The 12496-nt window shown below is 31.5% G+C and overlaps 1 protein-coding gene across 1 annotated transcript in view; it reads right to left on the bottom strand.

Annotated features, from left to right (window-relative positions):
• Positions 1–12496, bottom strand: part of LOC127287936 (exportin-2) — a 78753-nt gene that overhangs the window by 44051 nt on the left and 22206 nt on the right. Inside the window, exons 2-8 of the mRNA XM_051315086.1 lie at positions 10889–11034; positions 6757–7095; positions 6575–6682; positions 5011–5103; positions 4645–4812; positions 4378–4507; positions 3972–4135 (exon numbers count right to left, since the gene is read on the bottom strand). Of these exons, the coding sequence (XP_051171043.1) occupies positions 3972–4135; positions 4378–4507; positions 4645–4812; positions 5011–5103; positions 6575–6682; positions 6757–7095; positions 10889–11034 (1148 nt within the window). The remainder of the gene's footprint in view (positions 1–3971; positions 4136–4377; positions 4508–4644; positions 4813–5010; positions 5104–6574; positions 6683–6756; positions 7096–10888; positions 11035–12496) is intronic.

Genomic DNA, 12496 nt, shown 5'->3' with positions numbered 1-12496 from the left:
TATATTATTCGTTTATTTAATTATTTACGAGAACAGCGCATGCACAATTGAGCATTCAGACGGTTTGGTTTGGAGAACCAAATTATTCAGTTAACAGACGCAAAAGCTTGAACGAAATTTTTGGTACAGCCAACTAAATTTCTCGATTGATTGCTTCCTTCGTTACTGTTATGTCAACTAAATTTTTGTAATCTTAACTAAAAGTGCTCCACCAAATTATTTTATTAACATTACATTATTATTTTTCTCAGTGTAAGCATACTAACGTATTTTGGCGCGCTGATTATGAAAATAATAGTGAAAATTGGAGCAAATTTGATTATCATGGCGAAACCGTGGCGAGAGGGGGTGGATATGGCCGAAAGTATTTTGCGGAATTCGTTGGATCCTGAGTAATGGTGAATATGATACTATATACGAGTCAAATAATATGTCTATCCATGACTGTTGTATATGTTTTCATTATCATGGTGTTTTTGGTTTTCTGGATTTTTCTCGAAAAATAATGACTTTTGGTAAAAAATGCAAAAAACATAAAATGTGTGTTTTTTGAGATCTACAACTTTTGTCAAAAACTTTTTTCGAAATTTTGCGTTTTTTACGGGATAATCGCAAAAAACCATGATTTTATGGTGTTTTTTATAATTTTTACCATGATAATCAAATTTGCGCCAATTTTCACTATCATTTTCGTAATCAGCGCACCAAAATACGTTAGTATACCAAGTTTTATTAAACACGAAGGGGAGATGCTTTCGGAACTGTATCCCTCTAACCGACTAATTTACACGCTCATGATTAGTTAGGGATTTTATGACTGATTAATTCTTATGATGAATTGATTCACATCCAGTTAAGGGTTACGGATAATCTTAACTATTGGATAGAATATTTTCAAGTTGATTAATCTCCAGAAAGCGCTAACTGACAGATAAATTTCAACTTATCTGAAAATTACCTGCCGGACAGATGAAGTGACCAACAACAAATTTAACTCTCATTGTCAGTTCAGCGCAAAAGTGAGAATTGTATGCCAAATTTGACAAGTGGTAAATTTAAAAGTATCAGTATTTATATGTTTTGTGAGAAAAATAGTGAAAGAAAACAATATATCTTCATTTTAAAATGTTACTATTGTTTGTAAATTGAGTATCCAAGAAAGCTAAATAAAAAATTAATTTGAATCATTGTTTTCGAATGAAACAAGATAATACAATAGCATTTAATAATTGTTTAAACAAAGCGGTACAAAATTATTTAATTATAATTTTATATTTTTTCAATTTCTGAGCGTATACTTTTTTATATCGGGCTTTTACGCATAAAACCCCTATCTGTCTCCCAGTTGTTGTAAAATCCCCAAATTGCGGTCCGTAGCCGACTTTTATTAGAAGTACTCACATTTGCCTGACCCTTTCTTGGCAGGTGGGGGTCAGTTCGATAATGACTGTCGCAATGATTAGTCTTGAGAAAAAAATCAGGCAAAAGGATCAACATTTGTGTTGATAGTTAGGCGGCTTTGAATGCCTTGAAAAATCCGACTATTAAATTAAACCTAATTTGGGATTGCCGAAAGGTATTGGACGAGTTAGGTTTGAAAAATAAACTCTGATTGATTTGGGTACTAAGATACTCGAGAATCAGAGGAAATGAGGAAGCGAATACCTCAGACCGTAAAGGGTCTGAGATGACTAAGGTAGGTGCAGAATCTGCGGTAGGCATCAAGCCAGGCGCGGTGAAAGGAGTCATTGAAAGATGGAGTAGGGAAAGTCATGAGACAGTGGGCGAAAACTACTGTAGGTAGACAAGTTACCGTGGCGTTCCCGGCTTTAGAATAGGTCGCCTGTAACCCACTACATGTCACATAAGACGACTTAAAGGGGCGGGGATGATCGTACCCTTGTGGCTAAGTACCGCTTCTGTGGAGATGCGCAGTTAAGACAAACCGATGATGAGGAAACGCATTAAGCTAGCCACGATGTTCGCAAGGCAGCCGTGGAAGACCGGTCGATAATTTGTCTTCACGGAACCCATCGTGTGTCGTAAGAGACGACTAAGGAGGGATTTTTGAACGCATTACGCCTCCTCTTCTGCAGGCCGGGTCAACTCCGTTGAATGAAAATGGCAACATTCAGCGCCTCTACAACCAGCGTAGCAACTAATTTTTACTCAGCTTGTATATCTATACATACAATAGATATAGATATACAAGCTGAGTAAAAATTAGTTGCTACGCTGGTTGTAGAGGCGCTGAATGTTGCCATTTTCATTCAACGGAGTTGACCCGGCCTGCTCTTCTGGACCCATAATGAGACTGCGGTCTGGAAGCAGAACCTTGCGTGGTCCCCGTTGGAAGTACACAATTCTTGTCCTCGCTAACTCACGCCCACTCCTGTTGGGGTGTTATTATGGCCAAGATTACTGTAACTAACTGCTTCGCCATTTCATTGGGTACTTGTTCTTGTACTCTATAATCCTTCATGGGCCGGGGTATCCCATTGGGACACGCCATTATAGACCCAGATTGGATTCGCAACCTCTCGGCAGAAGAGTTATTGGACTTTTGTAAAAGGACAGGACTATAGGAAGGGAGACTGGTATGGAGGTTAAGTGCAATCGGTTTAACGACTTAAGTGTCAACTCTCGTATTAAGGGACGACGGACTACGCTCGCTTTTCGATTAGATAAGATTAGAAATTATTCCTCAAATCAAAGTAAAAGAATTTTTGAATCATTGCTGAAGATTCGTTCACTGGCGCGGACGTAAAAACCGAGGTCACGGTCCCGATTCTTTACTTCTAGCGGTCTTACTGTAGTAGTTACTTCTAAGAGGTTCCCAGTAAAAAAGGAATTATTGAGCATGCCGTCTGCTCAATTGTCCAAACGACATCTGGACAATTGGACTGCTTGCTCAATCATTCAATGCATTAGGCCCAATCAACCTACACGTATTTAGAGGCTAAGAAAAGAAAAAATTGACTTAACTTTATATAAAACTTTTAAAAAATTAGTAAAAATAGATAAATAAAGTATGACAGTATCTTTAACAGGCAAAAATAAAGAGTTTCATGAAATGTTATTTTTTTGTTGACAGTGCAACAGTGCGCTTGTGATTCTATGGGCATAAATAAACTTTTGTTACCGACTATTTATATTTACCAATTGAAAATTTCTATTTTTGAAGATGGAAACACATAATTAGTATGAAAAGAACTATAAATAAAGTGATTACATTAAAATATAATAAATTCAACTGTTTCCTTCTTCAAGAAAAGAAATTTTCAATTAATAAATATCGAGTGTCGGTAAAGAAATATACTTTTACCTGCAGAATCACATGCACAGTAACCAAAAAAACTATTTCATAAAATTCATCGTTTTTGACAATTACAGATTCTTTTACAGTTTATTTTTCAATGTTTATCTATTTTTATTAATATTTTTAAATTTTATATAAAGATGAGTCAATTTTTCCTTTGCGTAGCCTCCAAATATGTGTAGGTTGATTAGGCCTAATGCATTGGATGATTAAGCAAGCAGTCCAATTGTCCAGATGTAGTTTGGACAATTGAGCAGACGACTTGCTTGATTGTCCCAACGGCTTGCTCAATAATTCCTTTTATACTGGGTTTTACCATAGTAAAATCTCTGATGGGTGGTTTTACCAGAAGAAAAGCTTTTTACCATTATTTAGATAAACAATTTAAAGTGATCACGATCACCGTTCACGCGTAGCTTTTGTAACTAGTTTTCGCGCATCTTTCACGTTGTAATCGTTTCGTTTATTTTGTTTAGTAAATATTTTAATTTCTCCCTTTAGTTTATCTTTTGTAAATAAATACATTAATCAGCAATTTATCTTCTTAAAATTCATTAACTAAATATTGACACGACGAGCTATTTAAAAACTTAATTAGCAATCATTGCATCTTCTTGGTTGAAAAATTAAAAAATAAGAAACAAAAACTTACCTGGATATAGGAACCGAAGATTTCTATAATTTTATTTTCAAAATATTTTGAAAATACTTTAACTAGATCAGAAGCAGCTCGTCTTCTAGTGTCAACATCACTTCCTTCAATATCACGTCTAATGTATTCTTCAGGATTACTTTCAAACAATTCATTATCAGACTCTGAAAAAAATGAACTTATAAACTAAGGTATTTCTTAATATTTAAATCAATTTATACAATTATTGTGTTTACTTGCATTTATAATATGATTTTGATTTTTTTCTATTGCAAACAATGTAACGTACACGGAAAAAATTTTGGGCGTATAAATGTAGATGTAGTTTACTTAGAACGATCAAATATTTTTTTTTTCAAGAAAGATATGAAAATTTAAAAGTAACAAATAAAATTGGAATGTATACCTTTAAACTCCAAATTCGGAATAATCACTTTTTCACAAATACTTCCTAGAGTAGTTGGATCTTCAAAAAGATGTCTGTATTGAGATCTATCAGCTACTGTTGCCAGGAATTGTAAAGCATTAGAGACCAACTAAAACAAAAAAAATCATTTTAATTAATGTATTCAGGCCCATAAACATGTGCTTCTTGTTACATCAAAACAGACATTTTTTTACAAAAATATTTAAAAGTATTTAAATTGAAAAACCAAATAAAATTTTAACTCACAGCATCAAATTTAGGCTTTTGAACATTCGAAGTTAATAAATTCCATACTGCCGTTACAAACTGAGGTAAATATGTTTGAAACTCTTCATCATATTTGTGGGCATATAAACACACGTTATCACAAACTTGTGATTTCAATTGTTCAAGTAGCCCAGGTTCGTCTTCATCCTGAGACAAAAAATTAACAAATAGTTTTTATTCAGTTTCTTGACTGAGTGACTGTTAGAAGCAATTCATAAATAAAAAATATTCTACTACAAGACACATGATAATGAAAGTAGAATTTAAATGATAAAAATTTTCTATTCCTTAATTCTTCTTTCATTTATTTAAAGATATAAAAGCTAAATATCATAAAAATATTACCTCGGTTTGTAACAATGGAACGTCTTTTGTAAGCAAAGTATAGAAATTTGACATCCAAGCTTCCATGTTGTCTTCAAAAAATTCTGGTAATTCCTGTACAAAATTAAAATTTATGAATTTTGATTATAGTAACACAGGATATTGTAATTATTGAAAAACATTAACTGATATCAAATAATTTTTGCTTCCTCTCCTCACGAGGAAGCTTTGTATTCGTGACGATTTTCGATTTTTTAAAAACGGGTTATATGGGCTTATTTTTAACTAGAATGCATATATTTGAAGTTTTAAACAAATTTTTTTTTTTGTGTTTACAGTGTAAATATAATTTTTTGTCCCAAAAAACTGATTTCTCGCATTAAAACAAATTGATTAATCTATATAAAGTCTATATTTTACTTAAAATCTATATATTATATCAATTTTTAATTTAAAAAAAAAAAATTTTTTTCGTATTTTTTTTAATTTTTGAAAAAAAAATGTTTTTGTATTTTTTGAAATAACTTTTTTTCATGAAAATTTTTAATAAATTTTGTCAAAACCGTATTCCTGGTATGAAAAAGAATCGATTGATGTATATAAAGTTTACATTTTACCAATATTTGTAAAATTGATCGCTATTTTAGTTGTAATCCTTCTTTTAATCTTGAATATAAGTGTATCATGATGAGGAAGCTTAATTGTCATGAATTGAACAATAATTAAGAAAAAACATTATATGTAAATTTGCAAACAACAAACTGATCGTTTCTTCTTTATATAAATGCCAAAATTTCATTTAAATATGTAAATTACAAATTAAGCGTTTTTTCAAAAAAATAAAAAAAAGTTTTAAACTTAAAAAAACAAAAAAAGTGTTTAAAGGGTACGGTCATTCCAGTTCAAAATGGCGAAATAGAAGGCTTTTTTAGGATGTATTTCTAAAAAAACATGACATTTATTCAGAAATTTTTGTTTACATGTTATGAATAACTTATTGAAGAATATGAAAAAAAATTTTTTTCACTTGTGGTCCAAGATGGCGGCGATGTACAACATTTTCAAAAATGTTCATTTTTCATGGGGGGATCGATTTCGAGATTTCTACAACAGATAGATTTTTTGAGGTTCCGTCCATAGAGAAATATCTAACGAAGAAAATGTTTTTTATTTTTGTATTTTGGACATTCTAATTATTGTACCTTTTGTCCGTTAGAACTTCTAATAATTGGACCATTTAAATTTGGACCTTTTGTTTTGGATATTTTGTACTGTAGTCATGTCTCTATCTGTTGTAGAAATCTCGAAATCGATCCCCCCATGAAAAATGAACATTTTTGAAAATGTTGTACATCGCCGCCATCTTGGACCACATGTGAAGAATTTTTTTTTTATTCTTCAATAAGTTATTTATAACATGTAAACAAAAATTTCTAAATAAATGTCATGGTTTTTTTTAGAAATACATCCTAAAAAAGCCTTCTTTTTCCCCATTTTAAAATGGAATGTCCCCTTAAACATTTTTTTTGTTTAATTTTTTAAAAAAATTTTAATTTTTAGTTGATTTATAGAAGTTATAACTTACTTGAAAATTCAGAGAGTAAAATACTTTACACAAAACAACTAAAGAATTATAAATTATTTTCAGTGCCTCAATATTATTAGCATGCACTTCCGTTAACTTCATGGTTGTCTGAAAAAATTTAAAACAATTATTTGTATCATCAAACATAAGGTGCACATATATAAGTTATTATAAAATCTTACCATGAACAGGTCTGTCAGAGGTTTAGCAAAATGATCTAATACAAATTTAATTTCCGTCCACAATGATTGACTTTTAAATTCATAACGATATTTTTTAAATAATGAATGAGCAGTATGAAGTACGCCATTAATAACATGAAAATCTCCCGTATTAAATTTTTCTACCATTTGATCAATTAAATCTGGCCACTTATCTGGAAAGTCATATTTGCCAATTATGGATATCGCATCTGACAGTTGCTTTTGAATTGAATCTGGAGAATGCAACATGAGATTGATAATTAATCTTTTTATAGTTTCTCGATCCTGAGCATGTATTCGATCTCCATAATCTTCTTCCTGAAAGTATTCATAAAATTTAACATTAACTGTATTGAAGGGTAAAAACTGAAGTAAAGGACACTTCAATGTCTAGCTCAAGTAGTTAAGGTTTCTTTTAAAATAGTCAATCAGTGATGCCTGGCTGCACAGCAATTCCACTTCCCCCTGGCCGCCCGTGCGCCTCCTTCTTACGGCCACACACACAAGTATAAACCATGCGTTTACTCCTGTAGGTGTGCCTATTTTTCATTTTTCTCATATTCGCCCAATTCAACGGAGATTTTTACCGACAGCCGGTTACTTTTCACGCGCGAACTTTTGAATTCGTTTTAATAAAAATATACTTTATCAATGTATTTATAGATATTTATTAATAAATAATTAATAAATGTTTTTATTCATTAATTAATTAATAATTATTACATAATTATCAATAATTTTTAATTAATAAATTAATATTTAATAATTATTAATCAATATTAATTAATATTAATCATTGTCGTGATGTTGGGGCTTTTCATTAAAGAGCATCCAAAAAACCAAGATGTAAAGGAAGGAGATTTAAAAAATATAAAAGAATTAACTAAAGACTTTTATGGTGTTTATGCTGCTGCTAACACTAAAAAGGTTCGATGTACTTTCAGTCCTTCTTAAACCACTTACTCCATTCAAGATAATATGTGAATCCAACCTTTCCACGATTACTTATGTCACTACAAGAAACTAAACCCCAGTTTGTCCGTCACTACAAATCCCTGGAGAGAATTTTTAGATATTGTTGTGGAGATATTTCTGTTCTTAGGTTGGAATAGTAGTGTTCCATTTGTGTAACCGATTCAAGAAACCAAAAAGATAATTGACTATTTTAAAATTTGGACAAAAGAACTGTCAAATTCTTTTGTCCGAAAACAACGAAGTTTTCGATCGATATACTAGTATCTTGATAGTGTAAAGTTCTATTTTAGTTCTAGTTTTGTATTCGTTTTAAATATTATATTTTACTATACATAGCACAGGAACTGTACATAAATCGCTTTCAATGATGCTTTGAAATGCTAGAAGTATCATCCCCAAAAGACCAGAGGTGGATATTTTTCTCTGGACCTATAACCCGGATAGAGGCGGCTTTAAACGTCTTGAGTAATCTGAATATAGAATCAAAACTAGTTTGGGAATTCCGGAAGGTATTAAACGAGCTAGGTTTGAAAAGTAAACTCTCATTAATCTGGCTACCAGGACATTCGGGAATCAGAGAAAATGAGGAATCGGATATCTTAGCCCGTAGAGGGTCTGAGATGACTATGGTAGGCCCGGAACCGGCGGTAGGCATTATGCCAGGCTCGGTGAAAGAGGCCATTGAAAAATGGTCTAGGGGATGTCATCAGAGAATGGACGAAGACTACTGTAGGTAGACAAGCCAAGGCTCTGTTGGGATTAAAACTCAACGGGAGCTTTGTCGAGTCCCTTCTAAAACTCAACAAGATCAGAGTTAGAGCAGTGGTAACGCTGCTCACAGGATATGGCCTCCTAAACTATCATCAGCACAAAAAAGGTAGAAACGTCTCACCTAGATGCAGATTATATGTGATGCAGAAGAGGAATCTTCTACTCATATTTTATGTCACTGTCCAGCTTACACTGCAGTGAGACATCAATGCTGGAGTCATGCCTTTGTAGACCCAGATTGGATTCGCAACCTCTTGGTAGAAGAGTTACTGGAATTTTGAAAAAGGACAGGACTCTGGAGATGGATACTGGGTTCGAGCTTGCCGGGGTTAGGTGCAAAGGGTCTTGCGACTTACGTACCAACACTCGTACTAGGTGACTTCGGTATAAGCTCGTTTTAGATTAAATTAGAACCCGGATAAAGTTTGCATAACAGAGACCAGGCTTTTACATTCTTCTAAATTTGAAATAGCTAGGTTTGTAACGGTGCGACAGGACCGTCCAATAAGTATAAAATGTGGGATTTTAATTCTGATTCGCAGGGAAATTGCTTTTTCAATTTTCTAAAGCTTTTTGCCATAAGGTTCTTGATACACAGATTGATGTCATCTCGATTACTATCAGATCTTTGTTTGGCAATACCCAAATAACTTGCGTCTATGCTCCACCGTGTAGTAACATTACACCTGAAGAATTAGGTGAGCAATATTTGAAACGCTTCCAACAGACGTGAATAACATCTTTTGTGTCAATTTTAATGCACACAATACTTGCTGGCGTCAACGAAATCTAATCTTCAACGAATCTAAGAGGAGTCTCTCTTCTAACATTCTCTTTACAATTCCATCTGTTCTCATCCAATAATAGTCTCCCTACCAGATCTCAGGATGCGAATGTGTTAGGCAGGAGACGCATGAATATTCTCCAAATTTCAAATGGCCTAAAACTTAATTGACCTAAATTCAATTGGCCTAAAAGTCGTATGAACTAATTATTACTTGGCCTAATCTGTATATGACCTAATTATTATTTATCCTAATCTTTATTCAATCTAATCCTTATTTGTACTAATCATCATTTTTCATAATTCTCATTTTGCATAATTTTAATTTAACCTAATTCTTATTTCACGTAATATTTATCTGCCCTAAATCTCACTTAGCCTAAATTTTCTGTAACCCAATACTTTATCGGCCTCATTTTTATTTGATCTAATTATTACTTGGCCTAAACACAATTTCCCATAATTATCATTTATAATTATTTTCATCTGGCCTAATTATCATTTGGACTAAACGCCGCTTAAACTAATTTTCATTTGATCTAATCTTTAAAGAACCTCATTCTCATTTGGCCTAATCATACTATAACCTAATTTTTATTTGTTGCAATATTTATGTGACCTAATTCTCATTTGGCCTAATTTTACATTATCCTAATTTTTAGTTGTTCTAATATTAATCTAACATAATTCTAAAATGGCCTAATCTTAATTTAACCTAATTCTTTTTTGGCCTAATCCTCACCTGATCTAATTCTCACTTAGCCTAAACTTCATATATCACTCGCTTATGAACGTGACTCATAAGAGAGAAAAGAACAAAAATATGTTTCGTCATTTTCTCTCTCATGCTTCGCGTTCATGAGCGGGTGACAAATGAAGTTTAGGCCAAGTCAGAATTAGATCAGGTGAGGATTAGGTCAAAAAAGAATTAGGTTAAATTAAGATTAGGCCAATTTAGAATTATGTTAGATTAATATTAGAACAGCTAACAATTAGGATAATGTAAAATTAGGCCAAATGAGAATTAGGTCACATAAATATTACAACAAATAAAAATTAGGTTATAGTATGATTAGGCCAAATGAGAATTAGGTTTTATAAAGATTAGATCAAATGAAAATTAGTTTAAGCGGCGTTTAGTCCAAATGATAATTAGACCAGAAACAAATTATCTCAAAAGATAGTTATGGGAAATGGTCTTTAGGCCAAGTAATAATTAGGTCAAATAAAAATGAGGCTAAAAAAATATTAGATTACAGAAAATTTAGGCCAAGTGAATTTTAGGGCAGATAAATATTATATTAAATAAGAATTAGGTTAAATTAAGATTATGCCAAATGAGAAGTAAGACAAATGATGATTAGTACAAATTAAGATTAGATTGAATGAAGATTCAAGAATGTTCGTATGCTGACGTTTTGGGTAAATTAATACAATTTAAATTTCATCCAAGCTGGTACTCCTAGTCCTCTATGCAGTGAAACACAATGACTGCAGTAAGAGTAAGTTACTTTTTAAAACACATATTGTTCATTCTTATCATATTGCCAATATTACGTAATATAACAAATAAATACTTACAACTTTCCAATTTCGTTTAATATAATTTTTAAATGCAACTGATCCTGCAGTTCTAATTGTCATGTCAAAGTCAGATTTATCTATTAAATGAAGTAAAAGTACAGGATAGTTTTGATTCACTTCAACGGATTCAAGAAATTTTTCAGCTAAAACAAAAAATAATTTTTTTATCTTACAAAACATCTATTACATATACGTTATACTTACACCAATATCATAGTATAACTATTAGTAGTACTAATACTATATTAAAATAGTATATTATATAATAGTTATATTATAGCATTATTATTAAAAGTACTAATAGTATAACTAACTGTATAAATAACATAATTTAAGCAAAAGACAAAGATATAGAATTATAAACAAAAATCTAAAAAAGGGATTGAATTAAACTAATTTGGCGTCGTGTACTGAATTTTTAAAAGAAATAATTCATAAGAATACTGTTCGACTTGGCCTATAACCCAGTGGAGCAAAATAAAAATACATTAAAAGCAGTTACTATTGAAACAATAGTATAATATATCTATTGTTACAGAACGTATTTTATTCATTTGTTTGCGTTATATTTTTCAGATGTGGCTGAATCCATTTTAAAGAATGCAGGTCGACTAACTTCAAATCGTAGATTTACCAGTCGCTGAAATATATTATTCTGTATGAAATATGAAGAGACATGTATTTTTTTATTTTTCATAAAAAATGTTTCTACAGATAGTCCAGTCAAGTTAGCATTTTTTGATGTTTTAACTCAGGACCTCAGTTTTTTTTTGTTAAACCCTTCATTTTGGGGTCAAAATAAAGTACCTAAATTGTATACAACGAACTCCTTAGGGAACCTAATTTTTTTTGCAAAAAATCAGATTTTTGCAAATTGCTGCTTCCCATTTAATTTTAGCGTAAAAATAGTTCAGAGAGAAAAGAAAGTGTAAGTATAAAATTTTGAGTAATTTGAAAAAAATCAACCCTGTAGCTTAAAAATTGTCCGAGATATACCTTTTTCAAAAAACCCATTTTTTTCGTGATTTTAGCAAAAATCCGGCAATAAAAAACAATGCAATAGCTCTAATAGTTTCCGAGATACAGTCTCTTAAAGTTGACACTTTTGAGATTTTACATAGAATCTCATTTTATGATGTACCTATTTTGCAAAAAAAATTAGGTTCCCGAAGGAGTTCGTTGTATACAATTTAGGTAATTTATTTTTACCCCAAAATGAAGGGTTTAACCAAATAAACTGAGGTCCTGAGTTAAAACATGATATGCCTTGTTTTTCGTCTAATTTGACTGGACTAAGAAGTTATGGGCATTTGATCTTAAGACGGTAAAACTCCAAAAAATACTCCAAAAGTACAGTGTACAAAAATTGTTTTCCTTGAAATTTTTTTCTAATTAATGTAATCAATTTTTTTCTTGAGTCTTGTAAGTTGTCTTTTTCTTTTCAAACTCCAGTTTAAAATTTGTAAAAAGCTTTAAAATTATTAGAATGGTGAATGATTTTCTGAAAATAGATATTATCCATTTTCTCAAAAACCCCACATTTTTTATCTTAATTTTTTACCATACATTTGTACTAATATTATGAACAATTTCTATGAGTTTCAA

The sequence above is a fragment of the Leptopilina boulardi genome, unplaced genomic scaffold (assembly GCF_019393585.1).
Source record: "Leptopilina boulardi isolate dan_hultmark-lab unplaced genomic scaffold, ZJU_Lbou_2.1 LbouV2_377, whole genome shotgun sequence".
NCBI classification, from domain to species: domain Eukaryota; kingdom Metazoa; phylum Arthropoda; class Insecta; order Hymenoptera; family Figitidae; genus Leptopilina; species Leptopilina boulardi.
Note: the sequence above shows the minus strand (reverse complement) of the source record. Positions and strands in the feature narration are given on the sequence as shown.